Below are 20,792 nucleotides of genomic sequence, written 5' to 3'. Positions count from 1 at the left end.
AGCCTTCCTGCTCCTCTGATGCTGCTTGGCCTGCTGTGTTCATCCAGCTCTACACCTTGTTATCTCTATTACACTGGATTGATTGTCTGCTTTACACTCCATCTGATTTTTCTCTCCAATAACTTTAACAATCAACATGCAAAAAAGAAAGTGGGGGAAGTCAGAGAAACAGGGAGTTCAACGTAACAGTTTAAGGTTCTGGAAGTTATGGAGCTAGTGAAGAGAAAGATTTGAGTGTGAAGAGTTAAAGACAAGTACAGAAATTTAAATTTGTGATGCCCATGGATCAGGAGCTAATGTAAGCTTTCAGGGTGCAGGTTAACAGGCAAACAAGCCTTAGTGCAGGATAGAATCTCATCAAAAGGGAAACAGAATGATACTCTACAGCCAAAGTTCTGAGGGATGAGCAGAATAGTGGATTGTGAGTAAGTTGCACATTTCAAGAAAAACAAACAATGTCCAACTTCTGTGCTGTAACACTCTTCAAATCTAATTGTCATTTAAACATTGCAGGTTAACACACTAGCTTTAGTCTTGACATTAAAGTGTTGCTTTGAACTAAATAATTTCAGTTATTTTAAAATAATCTTTTTGCCATCAACACTTGGAGGTGGTGGTTAGGCTAAGTGATGTGATTTTACATCAGACAAAATGGCCAAAGTTTTATTTGTGATCTTGCCAGACCATAATTTCATGCACTTTGATGAACAGGAAAATCACGGGCAAGTGAGTGGATAATATAAAGCAACCGCCTGAACTTTTGTATTTGGAAAACTATAACAGTGCACCTTTAGGGCTAGCAAAGTGAAAAGGTGCTTTTTTTTTGGCCTGGAGAATTCTCCAATTTTCCAACAATAAAGCAGGAACCAAAACCTAAAATTCCATTTGGGTGAAATCACCAATTTTGTTGTTTGTGTAAGGACACAAGTCAGGTGACTCCTGCTGTTGATTACCCAAGAGACACTATTAATAGGAAATGTCTCCTTATAAATTCATAGCAAAATGACTTAACAGAATCCATGCCAACATGCTGCAAAAACTTCCAGCAAGATTCTGACGAACACAAAATATTTTTACATAAACTGAAGGGAGCACTTGAAAAGAAATATAATGCCCATTTTCAAATAATGCCATTACGAATCACTTCAGTCTCAACACCAATCCAAAGAAATTATTAAAATTACTAAAACTAAATCGTACTAACAAAATCTAACAGTAAAATCACTTTCATGATCATACCCGCTTGTTTGTAGATTGGATTGAACACATTCAAATTTACCATATTTGGTCTGAAACAAGGCTCTCAAACCTTTGTTTAAGTTCCCAGCATTGTGCCAAATACTGTCGTGTGATGATGTTAACAAATCACAACTTTTCAGCTGGTTACATTTCCACTGAATACATTTGAACAAGGCATGCCTGTAGGATTGCCATTTCCAAATTCACCTTCCACCTTCACAAAACAAACAATCTATAATCATCTTCTGTTCAAACATGCTTCTAGCATTTTTATTTAAAAACCTACTTAAATTCCTTTATAAATCTTAGCACATGATTGACACTACAAGAGATATATGCACCAATAAAAATCAAATGTGTCAATTCAATTCTATTGATCTCTCTCTTGTTAAGTTTTTTTTAATGTTAAGTGAACCTATTAAATGTGTACAGTAGACTACAGGGAATTTGCATGCAACAAGACACTCAACGGGAGTGAGAAACAAGTATGACTGCTTAACTTTAGCACCTATTTCCTTTAACTTCTGACTAAATTTGCACAAATAAGATGAGCACGCCAAAGACAGATTGTCCATAACTATTCTTTCTCATCCTTCTCAATTTATCTGGAATCTTCAATACAGGTGACCATGTCATCGTCCACCAAGACGATTTCACCATCTTTGAACTTGGTGGGACTGTATTTGCCTGATGCCATTCCAATCAACTGATGTGTGGCCCAACATTACCTGTTTCCTTCTCCTTCCACTGCTCACTGTTACCTTTTAAATCCCATAAGAATCTATCTTAGGCTCCCTTTCACTGTCTCTGCTTTGTCACATTACTGACATCTGACACCTAATATTTGGAAGCCTCATGACATTGCCTTGCTTCTGAACGTCAATGTCAGTCCGTGTGCATAATTTTCATCTGTCAACTGTCTTAATTTGACAAATATTTGCAATCCCTGTGCCTATGAGAAATTCAAGAGAACCTGAAGAGGAGTTTCCAATCACTTCACCAAAACTACTTACACCCACCTTCATAACATTCACTCAATTTCAATTTGTTACTTCTAGTCTTGACTGTGCAAATATTGTCATTGCCTTCACATCTTCCAAAGAGAAACATGTTCAATAAAATTCTACTGACTGCATCTTAACTCATTCCAAATCTCTCACATCATATCTACATCGACTTTTATTGACTCCAGTCTAATAATGCCTCACTTTTAAAGTTCTCTTCCATGTTTTCAAATACTTCCATGATTTCACCTCTTGCTCACTCTGTAAACCTTGCCAGCTCTTCAAGATTTCAGTACTGTTCCAATCCAGTTTCTTGTGCAGCCTGATCTTAGACACGCCACTAATGCAGCCAGCTAATACTCTCAGCTATCTTGGTCTTAAACACTGGACTTCTCTCACAAAACTCTATGCTTCTCTCTTCTCATTTAAAATCCTCCTCAAAACATACATAATTACTCAGGCTTTTGGTGGGCTGTCCTGATAGTTGCTCCTTGTGACTGTGTATTGTTCATTGATATCTATGTCATTAAGTGCCTTGAGACATTTTACTGCATTAAATGCACAATGTCCAGCTAAGTTTTTTCACACCTACCTTAGAAAAGCTCTACATTTAGTTGAAACAACCAACTGCTTGACATCTTATACCACAGAAATATGCAGTGTATCTTCTATGGTGGTTCAAATGTGTTGGTAATTTTTCTTTGTTCTGCAATTTCTAATCTACTTCAAACTCCCCAAAATCCACGTAACAAATTTTCTATACTTTGAACTTTACCCTGGATATACTTGACAAAGAATCAAATTACTCATACAGGAATTTTCATAGTCCTTCCAACTAAGCAACTTCAGTCCATCTTGGAATAATGAAAGATAGTGATACATGTAGCCCTGAAAACATTTCTGAGACTATCAGAACAAAATGAAACCAGCTGTCTTTCATTCTGCGAGAAATGGTGGCTCTTATGTAAAATATAAATACTTATAGGTTGTTTGTAATGGACATTCTAGAACAAGGCAGTTACATTTCAGTAGTCATTGGTTAAGTCATCTAAGGCAGAGACTTAATTTTGGGGATGTTGAAATTATCTTGATTTAGAAGCTAGTCTAATCACAATTGTGAAACAATTGGTGACTATTGTTAAAAACCAATCTGGTCCATTAGTATTCTTTAGGAATAGAACTCTACCGTTCTTAGCTGGTCTGGCCTACATGAGACTCCAGTCCGACAGCAATGTGGCTGACTCTTAAATGGCCTCTAAACTGGCCTAACAGGCCACTCAGTTCAAGAGAAGTTAGGGATGGGCAACAAGCTGCCAGTGACATCACTTGTTAGTGACACCCACATCACATGAAATAAAGAAAAGTCTGATCACTTAGTTAAAATAAGAGACAAAGCAAACGACAGCCATATTTACAACTATTTAATATGACTATTATAAGGCTATGAAGCCTGAACAAAACATTGAATCCATTTGGGTGGAAATTAGGAATAGCAGGGAGAAGAAGTCACTGATAGGTGTGATCTATAGGCCACCAAATAATGACATCGTGGTGGGGTGGGCAATAAACATAAAAATAGCTAGTGCATGTAAAAATGGTACAGCAATTATCATGGGGGATTTTAATGAATGTTTTTAAGGCAAGGCTAGATATATTTTTGAACAATAAAGGAATTAAGGGTTATGGTGAGTGGGCGGGTAAGTGGAGCTGAGTCTCAAAAAGATCAGCCATGATCTTATTAAATGGCGGGGCAGGCTTGGGGGGCCAGACGGCCTACTCCTGCTCCTCATTCTTATGTTCTTATGTTCTTATTTATGGTTCATCAAGAACACCTGCAGATTTATTCAGATTTCTGAAAGTTGCTAGGATTTGAAAAATAGCTTTTCCTAAACAAACTTATTTTCCTTTGTTAAGAGAAATTCCAAACATACGCCATGAAATAGGATTGACACCTATAATGAAAATTGCTTTCCAGTGATGTACCTGGTAGAAAGGTTTTTATATTGACTTCGTTCTTTCATTTAATGCTTGATGAAGTACAGTAATCCAGTTGGGCACATCTAGAATTGGTACACATCAATAAACTTAACAGACTCTTATCCTCATTCTAACTGCCAAGCAACAACATTTTTAAAATCAGAAAATATGAATACAATTATTGAGATTTGTTTTTAAATTCAGAGTATAGATATGGCAGGGCTGGACTGAAATATCAAAATCAGTTGCCTTTGTACAAATGCTATCACTGTTTTTGAATATCTTAATTGTTGGAAATGTTAAAACAACCAGCAACTAAATTAATCATGTACAGTGGTGCTACTTGAGCTATAGATTTAAAAACATAATGCAGGCACAATATTGAGAGGACATGATGAGGCCTACCAAGTCAGTAATTTTGACCATAGCAACAGACCAGAATTTATCAAGACGATATTTTTTGCCCCACATATGCTTATATGCCCCGTTTGTGTTACCGCACTTCTGGTTTACATGGGGATACCTAATCAAACTGGGCTGGAATGAATAATTTAGACATGCATACTAGAAAAAAATTGATAGAAATGAATTATTTAATAACTCCATTCAAAAGCTTTCAAAGAAACCATGAAGTGCGGTTTTGAAAATACAATAATATTTTTGATGAACATTAATGGTTCCAGAAAACAATGCTATTTTGGGTGCTTTCAGCGCACGTGTTACAGTTCAAGGTGACCAGAACTGATGGTAATTTTTCTTAATTTCTTTGATAAACTTGACTGTTCCTAAAGCAAACCTAAATCAATTACCTGATGCAGGTGCTGCATTTCTGTTCCTTATATCAAGCCAATATCACGCTGTGGGAGTAAGTAGCTGTAAGTTCAAATCACTTATACCTGGAGTTGTATGGCTTACACTCATTACAACCACCTCAAAAGCAGGGATGTCTATGAAGATCCTCAATAGTGTTGTATCAGGCACAGTAGTTTTACAGTTAGTAAATCTGTGCAAATGTAGCTTAAGGATGCTGCAGACAGAACAATATTAGTTTATTTAAACCAGTGTAGTACTTTAAATAGATTAGCTCAGCTTGAACTGTAACAGTTTTAGATTTGAAAAATCCATTTCCTGCATATATTATTTAATTCCAGTAAGTGGCTTATTTGGCTGACTGACATAAACAACAATTATAGACAACAGTAACTGTACATACCTCCTCCCATTCTGATTGAAAGGATGGCGATTTTTCTAATCGTTTCTTCACAGAACTGCAGTTTGAAAGAGACTCACTACGACTTCCCAGCATATCTTCCTCAGATGGGGAACATATAATGAGCTCAGAATCTGATTTTGACAAGGTTCTTGCAAATTTCAGGTCAGCTTTAGCTTTTCCACTAGGTCGTACCCTTTCTGAAGTACATGTCCGTCTTTCTATTCCCTTGCTGAATGGAATTGCACGTTGACCAGACTTAGAATTTGCAGGATCCGCCTGGCTGATGTGGATGTCACTGACTGTATTATGGATTACTTGCTGCCCTTTTTGCTCAGCAATATCTGCTGCAGAGTTCTTAATGTCAGTGTTCACTGCCTGCCCTGTTGCACAGTGTTGCCTCTCTGGCAAGACTCTGCTTTGCATCGCTTCAGCTTCCACTCCCCCTTTGCTCAAAGCAACTAGTAGAGTGACTGGATCGTTCTGAATCTCAGAGATTGGAGGTGACCCATGTAGAAGTCCCGAAAACTGCTCAGGAATGTTGATGTCCTGAGATTCAACCTCACAATTCATGTGATCTTGAGGAGAAAAAAAAAGAACAGTTTAATAAATAAGCAGCCCACACAGTTGCAACAGACAGCTGATTGTAAAAGATTTGTGAACACAAAATTACACAACATTTATTAAATTCCAATCCCAAACTGATTTATTCATCCCGGAGAAAGGCAACACTGTCGATGTCTAGTCTTTATTAAGATTATCAGCAGACACTCACTTTATATGGATAGAATTCTGTGAAGAAAATTGCTAGCTATTAAATCAAAGGCATCGAAGAGGGTGGACAAAACAGTCAGTCCCTGAAGAAAACATTCAATTGCACTGTAAAAAACTGCAAAAGGTATAAGATTGCTTAATTTATAGACAAGACAATCCTTGTTAAATGTTTCTAAAGAGCATCCGCACTTCATGTTAAACAGAGGTAAATTTTAAATTCTTTATTCTTTTAACCTCAGTATGCATTGCTTTCTTAATTCGCCCTTCCATACTATATACAAATAAAACTGCAGCAGGCCTTTTCAAATATGCTGGGTATATCTGCAATAAATTTTACAACGTCAGAAATTAATCCTGATATAGAAGCTGACATTTCATCAAACACAGTGCAAGAAAAGGGAATTCACTTTGTTTTTTTAAAGCTGGTCTTTTATTGATCTTTTTAACAGATGCAAGAAGCTATTCTGCTGCCAAATTGGACTGCTATGTCCTTCTCAAAGACTCAGGGTGCAGACTTATATACAGCTGCAGGGTCACATGGACCTGAATAGACTTGTTAAACATGGCAACCAGCCTTTCAGAATCCAAAACGAAATAAGGTCAATATGAAAACTACCTTTCATTTAGTTGTAACTCACAAGAATTGTCAATTTAATTGGAAATACCACTGCATTAAAAGCACAGATAACTATAAGGTAAACAAAATTATTATACCCCAATCAGAAATGAACAGAACTTTTTTTAAAACCTATTTTTCTAATCAACCTGTTCACAGATGTTATTTCACAGCACTGGAGCAGGTGGGACTTGAACGCAGGTCTCTGGGTCTAGGGGTAGGGTCACTATCCCTGTGCCACAAGACGGCTCCTAAAGGTGCCCAATATGGGGCTCAAACCCATGACCCTGAGATTGATGCTCATCCTCTACAGACTAAGCTGGCCAGCCACAAAGCCGAATGCACCTCGAAGTATTTCTGATCCAGCTGACTTTATTCAAGTCACTAACATTTGGTCACTCTAACATTTATTCTGTCAACCTACTTTCCAGGCTACATAAAATAATGCAAGTTTATTGTAAAATATATACATAATACAAAAAAAATGATAATAATGTGAGACTACTGTGATAAACCATCTTACATAACCACAGTTTAACTTAGAACATCCGACATCGTCACTAAATTCAAGTGAAAGGTTGGTTTTCCCAGCAAATACTCCCAGCAGTGGTTCACCTACTTAGCCTATCTGCAAAAAGGGGGGAAAAGGGTGCATCATTTTTTAAAAAATATTTAAAAATGTATATATTGTACTAACTTCAATAATAGAAAGGTTCAACTGGTGGAATATGCCAAGGCAATTCACAAGGGGTTAAAACATACCACCTGGAAATCCTGTGCAGTTTTCAGGGAAGTGACTAATGGTGCTGTTAAAGAGTTATAATGTAAAGACCAGCTGACAAAATTGTGAAAGAGAGGCAGAATATTCAAAACATGAACAAGATGGCCTTGTCAATTGATAACCCTTCTACAACAATCACACTTTTATATTTTGGTTTGTGGTCTGATATTTGAAATGAATTTTGGAGCAGTTTGTAAACTGGCAATGAGAGCAAGAGCCACAATCTTCCATGCAACTTGCTTGTCATTTTGGTTGTAAGATTAACAATAGGTTCTATTTTTTCTTGTTTCAACTAAAAAAAAAAATCATTTCACCCTTCCAATTGCAATCGAGTTTGATTCTTCCTGGTATCTTTTTGACATGAAATCCCAATGACCTAATTTAGACTTAGAATTATACAATCTGTAATGTATGTGTAACCTGCAATATCTGATTAAAATAACTTCCATGTTTACACATGCAGATCTTAGAGGATTATTTCCAGAGCAACATGTATTTTTCTTGCAGCATGTAAAAGCACCTAAACAGCCAGCACATTGTTATGTCTGTGTAACTCAGTAATGAATCTTCACTGTCAACTACACTGCACTGCTTCTGAATAAGGCTTGCTACAGAAACTAGCCAAAAGTAAGAGTTTACTTTGGACCAGGACCAATTCAGAACATGTACAGCTCAATAAATTAAAGTTCAGATTTTCCAGTCATGTCACTCCCATAACATCAACCTGCTACATCAATGTAGAATGCAAGAGGAAGACAATGATAGAGCTAAACAAAAGGAAGAGAATGATCGTCCATAACTATGAGGGAACTACATAATGATAGGGTTACCATGTTTCATTTTTACTTCAAGTCAGACCGTTTCCTCTCTGTCAGCTATATGAAATTAGAATCAGCAGTCACAACAGATTTCTGGTATGATCGTATAGCACAAATTTTCTCTAGTTCAAAATCACTATCTATTTCAACTGTCAAAGAATTGTGGTCAATATCTGAAATCAAATAATACTTCTATTTAGAAATTAATTACATAATATACATTAATCACAAATTACGTGGCAAGTATCTAGTTCAAAATTTTAGGAGAAAAACACATGCACTGGAAGTCCACGTGTACAGATGTTCAGTGAAGACAAAATTAGCAGCCTCCTGTTAGTGATGAATACCACTTGTGAAACTATTCACTTGTTCCTCCAACCACCAAAATATCTTACCTTTCCAGGGAAATCAGAGGTAGGTTGTGCACATTTTAGGACCACAAGTGACAGCCTTGGGGCCACATACCGATATCCTAAAGAGTTAACCTGAGAGGATTTGAATACTGGTGTGAAAAGGAGGTGGGGATTAAATCATCACAAGCCTGAGTTCAAAGTTACATATGAATTCCTCCGGAATACCACATCTTCTTTATTCAATATATAGAATTTACTCAAACACACCAAACCCCAACACAAAGCTGCAAATGTTTCATGACAATGTTTCTGTTTCCAAACTTCATGGAGCTATGATGCCAAACCTGTTGCACAGCTGGTTCATCATATCAAAACTTTTCAGTCATTTGCCATTGAACTTTTCAAACTTCAAACTACAACAAAATAAAATTACAATGTAGCAGTGGCTAACAGGATTTCCATTTTATAGCCAAGTTCAAGTTCTGATACAAAGAATCTACAGTGCACACTTGCAGACTTCCCACCAATTGACATTATTTGAGACCTAAAAGTTGTCACAAGAGCAGCTTAGAGCTGATGTGTCAGAATGCATGCTTCAAAGGAGTCAGAATTCAGAAGATTCTGAGATAAGTGCCCTTGTTATAAATCCACAGGAGGCAGTACAGCAGGATTTCCTTCGTCTGTCAAAGTATCTTATGATTTTCCTGTTTACCTCGCAGATTGCTGACCAAGACATAATGTTTACTTTTCTTTTAACCCTTCCATAAATGTTTAATTTTTATGAGCATTTTATCATCTTCGACGTAAACTTGCAGTATGAGTCTTGGCAGTTGCAAGAACCAAGAAAAACAGTGCAAAACAAGTTTCCAACCAGCTAAGGTGCCATAAGACAGAAAAAAGTGAGCAACATTTTGACTAACGAGAACAATTTAAACAGTTATCAATCAAATAGGTATATGAACTTGATATTTTTTCTGCGCTTCTGACTCACTCACTGGAGGCCCCTCATGTTCTCTCCTGCTCACATGCTAACACTAAATGCTCTTTTGTACACTTTCACGAAACTCAATTCCTCCCTCTGTGTCACCACAGGGGAAAAAGTGACCAAGAGGACAAAGCAGGTGGATGACAGGGTGCAAGGGGCAGCAACAAGTTGGGGATGGGAGACTTCAATGGCCAACCAACCCAATAAAAGGTACATGGTGCTGTGCTGCTCTTTCAATATCACTAATACAATGTATTCTTAATCTCTCTCAAACAAGTAACTTACTTCTCTTATGAAGCATCCAGTAAACCTCCACTAGGAAGAGGTCAGTACCAAAGACACCCGGCTCCACCTCCAGCTTGGAGGCGGAAATGACTCAATGTTTAGAGGATGCACTGGCAAGGTTTTCAACTGCACCTTACAGCAACTCAGAAACTTTAAACTTGATGGGTACCCTTTCTCAAATCAACTCAAATGCACTCACAGGACTGCCAGAAACAAGGCAGCTGCTCAGCCCAAGCAGATATCTAATGGTCTCAGCCATTAATGATTTTATCAAAAGGCACAAACAGGCACAAGTACTGCAGGTGGTTTCTCAGTGACATTTGCTTTGCTGGATTGAAGGACTAAACTCCAGCAAGGTTACTCATAATATGCTGCTGCCAGAACATATAAAATTAGGACAGGCATGGATAGGGTAGAGAGTCAGAGTCTGTTTTACAGGGTGAAAATGTACGGGGCTCAGATTTAAGATGAGAGGTAAAGTTTAAGAGGAGATGTGTAAGCCAAGTGTTTTTTTTTAAAACAGCGGTGGCACTGCCAGGGGAAATGGTAGAGACAGTTACGATACAAATGTTTAAGAGGCATTTAGACTTTGCCAGGTCCAACAGTTAGAATTAAAATTGCACTGCAGTAGTCAGAGTGCATTAAATATAGATTTACAGAAAGGGAAGATTGTTTGAAAGATGAGCAGCCCCTGAAAACATCCAAACTAGATTGGTGGTCTCTGTTTGAGGGTAAATCTACATCTGACATATGGGAGTCTTTTAAAGGCCAGCTAAGCAGGGTTCAGGACCAGCACATTCCTGTGAGGATGAAAGAGAAAGATAGCAAGATTTGGGAACTCTGGATGACAGACAAAGTTTAGTCAAAAAGAAAACTGAAACATATGTAAAGTTTAGAAAACTGAAATCACACAAAGCCCATGAGGAATACAAAAGGAAGCAGGAAAGAACTTAAAGAATTAGGAAGGCTAAAAAGGGGCCATGAAATGATCTTGGTAAGCAGGATTAAGGAGAATCCCAAGGCACTTTACACATGTATTTGGAGCCAACAGGGTAGCTAGGAAAAGGATAGGTCCACTCAAGCATAAAGGATAGAATTTATGTCTGGAACCACAGAAAGTGGATGAGATCCTTAGTGAGTACTTTGCATTGGTATTCACCAAGGAGGAGGACACAGATGATGGTAATATTAGAAAGAGCTATGTTGATATTCTACAGCAGTGGTGCTGCTGGGTGTCTTCAAATACATTAAGGTTGATAAGAACTTGATGAGATCTATCCCAGAATACTGAGGGAGGCAAGGGGGTGAATGCTGGGCCTTGACAGAGACTTCTGTATCCTCTTCAGCCAGAAGACTGGGGAATGTTGTTCATTTGTTTGAGAGGGGCAACAAAGATAATCCAGTAAATTATAGACCAATGAGCCTGACTAAATGTAGGGAAATTATTGGAGAAGATTCTTAGGGGCAGGATTTATTCGCATTTGGAAAAGATTGGACTTATTAGGGATAGTTAGCATGGCTTTGTGCAGGGGAGATCTGGTCTCAAATTTGATTGAATTTGTTGAGGAAGTGACAATGATGATTGATACACAATAAATTAGCATATATTGCTAAATTAACATCACACAGAAAATTACTTTGAATTGTAGAGGCTTTACAGCACAGTGACATCACATTTTAAGCCTACAGCATGAGACAATGAAGCATTCCCTCAAAACCATTCCATTGTCACAGAATCTCATATACTTAATAAATGTGAATGATGAAGTAAATTATTATCATCTTAACAATTCTGCCCTACTTCCAAAGTGCCTTTAAGCTGAGCACAGAGAGGAGTTTGGCACAATGCCGACAAATTTTGCTGACAAAAGTGCTGAAGTTCAACAGGAAAACATTAATTTTTTAGGTATTGCACAAACATTGCATTTGCTTTGTTTACTTTATGAATAGGCAACAAACTTTCCAATTTTTGCATTAAGAATAATATCCTTGCATCCTGAACGTTTCTTTCTTCCTCACAAGAATCAGGCAAATATTGTGTAATTTAGTTTATTTGCTACCAAACATCTGTGATAGGTTTCATTTATATGATATGATCTTACTTATTTAGCAGGTTTCCAACTGAGTCAAAGGCTTACCCTGCATGTGAAGTCGGGAACGAAAACAAAGTTGCACATAATAGAACAAATATTAAAGGGGAGTAGAAGATGGACATTATGACATGAAAAGGTGTGCCCAATATATTTAGCTTGCCTTACTTATGCAGTTAGAGTACATGTTTGTCATGTATTTCTGACATGCACATAATCCAAATGTTTCTCATCGTATTTTGATTTCACAATTAACTTTTCTCTTTCAGGAGCACTGATCATAAACATGTCCTTCCCACACAGTTTAATCACTTAGAGTTTTGCAGTGTAAGTGAATATTCCAGGTTTTAGGGGATCGAGAGATGAAAGAATCACATTTTATCTTAGTGTTAGGAGGATAAGCTATAACTAACAGCTTTGCAGAAAAAGGTTTTTCAGTTCCATAGAACCATATCTTGAGCCTGGAGAGGAATTGCTCTCAAATATTTATGAAGGCTAGAAAAATACGTTGTTAAGTCAGGACAGTGGGACAAGGTATTAAATCAGGGCTGAATAGGCATCCTATGGGGAAAAATAGCCGGGGTGCAGGCAATAATTACCAATTCCTCTTTAGTCCTCTGCTGTACAGTAAGTGCGGTGTTGTTATTCAAGAAGGAGCAAGGGATAAACCAAGAAACTACAGACCAGTCAGTCTAAGTTCAGTAGTGGGGAAAACGTTGGATGCAATTCTGAGGGGCAGATTCATTTGACTTGGAGAGGCAGGGATTAATCAAGAACAATCAGCATGGCTTTGTTAAGGGGAGATTATGTCTGGTCAACTTAATTGAATTTTTGGAAGGCTTAACCAGGTGCGTAGAGGAGGGCAAGCATTCAATGTTGACGACTTTAACCAAAAGCCTTGCTGAAGCTCAAGTGCGTGGGATTGGGAATAGCACACTGACATGGACAGAGAACTGGCTAGCAGACAGGAAACAAAGACTAGAAATAAACTCATCATTTTCTGAGTAGCAACAAGTAAAGAGTGGGGTATTACACGGATCAGTGCCTGGACCCAATGTGGACAAATGTGAGGTTATCCGCTTTGGTAGAAAAAAATAGGAAGACGGATTACTATCTGAATGGTGAGGGGTTTGGAAAGGGGGAGATGCAATGAGACCTGGGTGCCCTTGTACAATAATTACTGAAAGTAAGCACGCAGGTGCAACAGGTGGTGAAGGAAGCAAATGGTAGGTTGGCCTTCAGAGCGAGTGTACTTGAGAACAGGAACAGAGATTTGTTGCTGCAACTGTACAGGACCTTAGTGGACATTTTGCAACAATATCAGACTGATTCCTGGGATGGCAGGGTGAATGTATTAAGAGAAACTGGATCAATTAGGCCCATATGTACTGGAGTTTAAAAGAATAAGGGAGAAGATCTCAACGGAACCTAGACAGGGTTAAAGCAGAAAGGATGTTCCTGATGGCCAGAGAGTCCAGAATCAGGGGTCACAGTCTAAAGATTTGGGGTAAGACCTTTAGGACTGAGATGAGAAGAAAGTTCTTCACCAAAAGACTGGTGAGCTTTGGAATTCTTTGCCACAGAGTGTTTGAGGCCAAAACATTGATTTTTTCAAGAAGTAGTCAGATATAGTTCTTAGTGCTAAAAGGATCAAGGGTATGATCCAAAAGCAGGAACACAATACTGAGCTGGACAATTAACCATGACCATATTGAATGGCTTGAAGGGCCGAATAGCCTACTACTGTTCTGATTTTCTGTGTTTCTATCTGATGTCCTTACCTCATATCTCTGACACACAACTCCAGATCCAGATTAGTTCTGGACCACCTTTTGAAATGGCCTCACAAGCCATTCATTTCAAAGACAATTTTGGCTGAGCAACAATACTGGTCTTGCCAGTGATGCACATATCACGTGAAAGAATAAAAAGAGATAGAGGAGCTAATTTCATTGGTTAGGGAGTCTAGGCTATGGGAATGCACCCTTAAAAATTAGAGCCTGAGTTGTCAGAGGTAAAGTTAGGAAACGTTTCCAATCACCAAGCTTGGTAGAAGTTTGAAATTTTCTGCCCAAGTAACAATTGATTTGTATTAATCAAAAATATCAAGGGACAAAGGCAAAGAGTCTGTGCAGAGTTAGGTCACAGATCAGCCAAGATCTTAATGAATGGAAAAACAAGTCTGGAGGGGCTAAATGACCGATTCCTATTCTCTGTATTCCTGTTATAAGAGCAAACATTGATTAATCAATGGAAATGCTAGTCTTTTGCTATATTCACTCTTTCTGATGTTGATTAACTTGCTATGTGGTTTTAGCTGTGAGTGTGACTTTTTTTAAACAAATAGATGTTAGAAAGTCAGTGAAGTAGCCAGTGTCTGTATCTTGGGAGAGACAGTAAAAGTGTGATTCACATCTAGTCAGAGTGCAGAAAGTTGCTGAAAGGACATTCAGTTAAGGGAGAAACTTAAGAGTTAGAATGTAGTGACACTTCAGTGGGGTTGAGTAAAATGCCTGTAAAGTACATTGCTTGAAAAAGGCACGAATAACTTCTTCTCGCTGTTTATGTTAAGATTTTATGCTGTCTTCAGTCTCTCACTTTTCTTTTCTTGTATGTCAAAGTTTTCTCCTTCTGTTAAAAGAACATTAGGAGTCATCTGACTGACTACCATAACAACTGAACTGCAAAAAGTAAAGCTTATGATTATCAAGCCAGATTTCAGGGATTTGACTTGTCCACGATCAGCTGAGACAAAACTGAGGTCACAACACAATTGAGCAGGAATACTCCATTCTCTTCATGAATCAACTGCCCCTCAACCCCCAGATTCAATATTCCCCCTTGCTTAGCCTAAGATAGGTCATAAGAGTCCATAACCAATTTTCGTCCTAACCTCTCTTCTTTTCTGATTGAAAATTAGAAGTCTCATTGGGAAACAAACTTTGATTTTCTAAAAATTAAATTAATGAGAACAGGAAAATAATATATCCATCTCACTTGTCTCCTTTTAGCTTATTAGTGTCTAATTTATGTCACCTATCCCATAGGTGTCAGCACAATCTTACCAAACCTGCCAACAAGGTATCAAGATAATCAGTCGACTTCAAAACTCAACTGTTGTTCTTCAAGTTGCCTTAAGTGAAGATGCCTTAACTCATACCATTACCCTCTTTGTCAAAAATCCCCCATTTCCTTCCTCCTTCTCCAAGATGCAGTCTAAAGTTTAAAGAACAAAAAATGAAAAATTACAAAAGGTGTGCAATTGGATCACTGGCCCGATTTTGCTCTTGAGCAGTTCTTTTTTAAAGAAATAAAGAGTGCACCTCAATTTCAGAACTATATTCATTGAGAAAAACTCAAAATTGAAATTAGGACAAAAAAAAAATTCCAGATTAAAGAATTTTACTAATTTATTTTATCAAAATTTTAAAATCATGATGCACTTGAGCTACCCATAGCAGAAATCCAAAATATCTGTGCTCCATATCAGCTCATATCACAACTTGAAGTAAAATGTTGCAAAGGTGGAATACACAAGGGCCTGAATAAGCCTCTCAGGGGAAATCGTAAAGATCAAGCCGGCACCAATATGCCAAATAGGATATGGTACATTATCAAAGAATCTATGAAAACTGAAAAATATTACAATGATTTCTGAAGTATTCAAAATCTAGCGCTAGATTTCCTTTTGCACGCTGACCCGACTTATAATGACCCATACTGTATCTTGAACTTGATTCATGCTTTGAAATATGAATTTAGATACTGAATTCATAGTCTGAACCATGCATCTCCAGGATTACTCTCACATCTCAGCATACAACAAATTCTAAATTGCAAACTCCCACTGGGAAGATTGAGGAGAGATCCAGTGATTAAATATAGACATCATGGATGTTCAACATGCACAAAAATAACGGAGGCTCTTCACATTTAGTCATTTTATGCTTCAACAATACATTTATATATATGTAATCTTCATTTTCAACTTAGCACTATAACAGAGTTCCGATTAGTCACTAGAGGAGAAAGAATGAGCTGAATGTTCATCTCCATTTAAAAAGGGGATAGCTTGTCAAATGTGCTGGGTGACTGGAGGAAAGTAGGGGGTAGAGGAAAAATTGCCCAAGAAATAGCTCTGATGTGTTCAAAAGCATACAGGGGTTTGGTATATTGATTTTTAAGTGGAAGTTCTGATAACCATGACAAGTAAGATGTTGAAATAAATCTAAAGCTTGCTTCTAAAATTTGACTTAAATGAATTCTGGCTGGAATACTGGAAAACAAACTTCTCTGCAACAGTCTCTTCATTCTGGTGCAACTATTCATTATCCAGTAATACCACATTGAGGTTTTGCAGCTAATGAGAATGCAGACTTGAACTATTATGAGATAGTCCTGCTCCTCAGAAGTTGGCACTAATATTTCTCGGTTCAACACATGGAGTTCCAACTGTCAATGTTCGCTTGTTCTACAAAATGATTTATAGTATAACCAACTTCAACAGAATAAGCAAGCTGCAAGTGGAATGCAGATGCCACTGCCAACAATTGCTAATGCAGCTAAAATAGAATCTTTTAAAGGTCAAAAGCACAATTGAGCAACAGAGCAGTACAAAGACTAAATTTGTATTTTTCCTTGCCATCTACATCCAAAATAAGATACTGCACAATGTTTCATTCATTGTGAATAAATGGGTCTCCTACTAATTGCATTTGCTCTAAATTATATAATACCAGCCATGGCCAGCAGCAGCTATTGCTTACTGTTCATTAGGTCAACACTTGAGGAAATCCAGGCATACAAGAATTTTTTTTTTAAAAATCAATAACTTATTCATCCAAAATGCTGATTTATGCACTAACTTTTTTTTTTTTTAAAAAGTTTGCCTCCCTTGTGCAAACCATGATCTAGATATTTGACTTCCTCTGTTCTTTGCATTTCCTTGCTTCGTTTTCCCTCCCCAAATACATAACTTAGCACTGTGATTGATTTCTATTTGCCACTCATCCATTCAACCAAACCATTATTTCATCCTGCATTTGACAACAATCCTCTTCTCTATCAAGAATCCAGTCAATTTTTGTGTTATCTTCTGCCAACGTGTTGAGGCAAAGTGGTAACAAGAGAATCTGGAAGAGTTTTGGAGAGCGAATGCGACTACAGCAAATTGTGCCGCATTACAATCTTAAGGTCAGACAGGCAAATGAAGAGGATAACAGCCATAAAGGAATCAATAACAAAGAAAAAAAAATAAAATAGATTACAAAGAATCTTGATGTTGTTCAGATTTTGGAACCTCGGGGGTTAAAATAAAATGACTAGATTTTATTTCTGCAAATTTCTGTTTGGCACATGTTTTTGGCAATGCCAGTTTTATTGTCTAACCATTCTCACCAGAGAAAGAATCTTCAGGAATCGCATTCTTAACCCACACATTGCTGTTCAGGAGGGAGTTCCAGGATTTTGATCCAGCAGTGAAGTTGCTGCTTCTTTCATTCTCATTTTATTTTCTTTCCTCCCCCAATTTGTGTTAGCTTCTTGCATTCATCCAAACCTTTGTTGCCATTTTCTAATTCATACCAATTTCTTTTCACCCATTACTCACACACTTGTTAATTTCCTCCTGGCCCAAACATTGAACTACTTTAAATCTGATCTGCTGCCCATGCCTCATTTTTTTGCTCAATTATTGATGGGTGTGACATCAGTTACCTCAGCCCCATGCCTTATAAATCCCTTGACCCTCCTTTCTTTAAAGGTGCTTTAACATGTTCTAATATCTCGTGTTTGGGAGCCAGATTTTGTTTCAGAATCACTTTTATGAACTGCTCTGGGCTGTCTTAGAATATTAAAGTGTTATGCCTCATTCTCGTAGCACTCTGGAGATGAAGCCCCACTATTCCTGGAGTAGTCACAAGTAACATTCACAACACGCACGTGCAAGGCAATGTTCATCTTGAAAAAGATAAAATCTGACCATTGTCCCTTCAATGGTACTACCATCACTGATGCCCCCACTATTTACATCCTGAGGATTAACATTGGCCAGAAATGGAACTGGAAGAGCCATATAAATACTCCAGCGACAAAACCAGGTTAGAGCAATTCTACGGTCTCTCCAATGCCTGTCCACCATCTACAGGTTAGGTATGTGATGGAATACACCCCATTTGCCTGAATGGCTGTAGCTCCATAAACACTCAAAAAAAATTGATACCATCCATCCTCATTCACCAGGTTCAATATTCATTTAATTCACCATTGACACAGTAGCAGCAGTGTGTACCATCCATAGGATGCACTACATAACTCACCAAAGCTCTTTCAAAAGCAGGTTCCAAGCCCGTGACCTCTACCACCTAGAAGGACAATGACAGCCGTTGCATGGGACCATCACTTCCTGCAAGTTCTCCCCCCTCTATCCATGCCACACACTAACCTGACTTAAAACTGTATCACTGTTCCTTCATTGTCACTAAATCCTGGAACTCACTTCATAATACCACTACTCAGATGGCACACGTAACAAGAACTGCAACAGTTCAAGAGGACAGACAGCCTGCTCACAGCCCAGGAAGCAAGCTTTTTATTAAAGAGTGTGCTGTCCTCTTCCTCCAGCAGTTTGTGTTGCACTCTCTCCCTTCCACCCATACATTCCCCATCACCCCTCCCAGAGTTTTGGCATCACTCTTTTCCTAATTGTGATTCCAATTCCTGTTGGTGCTTGCCAATCGTGAGAATGATGGGAACTCTAACCTTGAGGATCTTGATCTGAGAGGTTCAACTACTCTTTTGATAAAGTTACTAAGCCCTGAGGGAAAGGCAATTGTGTTAGTACAGCTCTTTGTGGCAAGTGGATAATGCACCTTAATGACATCATATGCACTGATTTTACAGGTACATTGGCATGTTGCTGGACTTCATATATTTCTATACCACATGGTTAGTGATAGTTATCAAATTAGTCACAAAACTGTCTTTTTTTAAAACTTCTGGCACAGACACCATCATATACAATAGAATCATTTTCTTTTAGCGTATGCGCACACTAGCTAAAAATCCTCAAAAATCAACACTTCATTATCGTGGCAATAGTCTTGTGCAATCCTTTTGAAGTCATCGTCTCAATATTTCATTACAATTACTGCTCCTGATGAAGTGTGACCATTAATAGAGTATTCTATCATACATAATTCAAAAAGACAATTCAGGGTTGAAAGGACAAATCTGGAATTGTACATCAGATTTTTCACAGTTCAAGACACAAGATGGAAATTTCACAGACCCACCGTTAAGCTTTAATAACAATGCTGCTCTTAATATCAAAATGCCTCATCTTTCAATAGTACTAAGTGTCAACATACCTGGAGTAACAATAATAGATGGTGACTTAAGGTTAAGTGCAAGGTTTGGTTTATTGCTAGATGACAAGTTGGCCTCTTGACTCCTGACTGACTGAATGTCACCAGTTGGAAGTAAATCTGGAACCTGCAAAGAAAAAAGAAAGCTTTCTTTTTCCCATGCTCAATTGCGTAGCTCCATATTTAACATGATGCGCACAGCACAGCGAAGATTTTGCCACATTTCTGAACTCAGCTACAAAGCAAACAAAAAAAAAAATCAAGGTGCCACAGAAGTTGGAACGTGATTATGGCTATTCTCAGCCACATTAACACATTTATCAGTTGAACACGGTCAATAAATAGGGACTGTGAAATAACCTTCTTGATTTTCGTTCTCAACCACAAAAGGTACATGGCCCAGAGGACATAGCGAAGGGGGAATTCTCTTATAAAGGCTGACAAATCATGACTTCTTAATATAGATTTGTTGAAAACCTAAATAGACAGCATGTCTTTGTGCATGGGAAATCATGTTTCACAAATTTGATTGAGTTTTTTTGAGAGCAAAATCAAAAAGATTAATGAGGGCAGAGCAGTAATCATTGTCTACACGGACTTTAGTAAAGCTTTTGACAAGATTCTGCACGGTAGACTAACTAGTAAAGATAGCTCACATGAGATTCAGGGAGAGCTTGTCAATTGGATACAAAACTGACTTGACGGTAGGAGACAGAGGGTGGTTGTGGAGGGCTATGACCAGCAGTGTTCTGCAGGGATCAGTGCTGGGTCCACTTTTGTCTGTCATTTATACAAACAATTTGGATAAGAATTTAGGAGACATGGTTAGTTAGTTTGTGGATGACACCAAAATTGGTGATATAGTCGACAATAAAGAAAGTTTTCTAAGATTACAAAGAGATCTTGATTAATTGGGTCAGTGGGCTGAGGATTGGCAGATGGAGTTTAATTTGAATAAATGCAAGGTATTTGGTAAAACAAACAAGGGTAGGACTTATACAATTAATGGTAGGGCCCTGGGTAGTATTGTCGAACGGAGAAACTCAAGGGTTCAGGTACATATTTCTTTGAAGTTTGTATCACAAGTAGACAGGGTGGTTAAGAAGGCATTTAACAGGCTTGTCTTTATCGCTCTGACTTTTGAGTATAGGAGTTGGGACATCACGTTGAGGACATTGAGAAGGCTACTTTTGGAGTACCATGGACAGTTCTGGTCACTCTGCTTTAGGAAGGATATTATTAAATTAGGGAGGGTTCAGCAAAGCTTTAACAACTGGAGAGGGTTCAGCAAAGCTT

General features: G+C 37.9%; 1 protein-coding gene across 6 annotated transcripts in view; it reads right to left on the bottom strand.

Annotated features, from left to right (window-relative positions):
- LOC109928668 (ankyrin repeat and SAM domain-containing protein 1A-like) overlaps window positions 1-20,792 on the bottom strand; it is a 210,066-nt gene that overhangs the window by 155,242 nt on the left and 34,032 nt on the right. For all 6 annotated transcript variants that reach the window (XM_048612023.1, XM_048612025.1, XM_048612026.1 and 3 more), the window contains exons 4-5: window positions 19,500-19,623; window positions 5,434-6,008 (exon numbers count right to left, since the gene is read on the bottom strand). In XM_048612023.1, coding sequence (XP_048467980.1) covers window positions 5,434-6,008; window positions 19,500-19,623 — 699 coding nt within the window. The remainder of the gene's footprint in view (window positions 1-5,433; window positions 6,009-19,499; window positions 19,624-20,792) is intronic.

This window comes from Rhincodon typus, chromosome 25 (genome assembly GCF_021869965.1).
Source record: "Rhincodon typus isolate 14 chromosome 25, sRhiTyp1.1, whole genome shotgun sequence".
Lineage (NCBI taxonomy): Eukaryota > Metazoa > Chordata > Chondrichthyes > Orectolobiformes > Rhincodontidae > Rhincodon > Rhincodon typus.
This window is presented reverse-complemented; position numbering and strand designations above follow the sequence as displayed.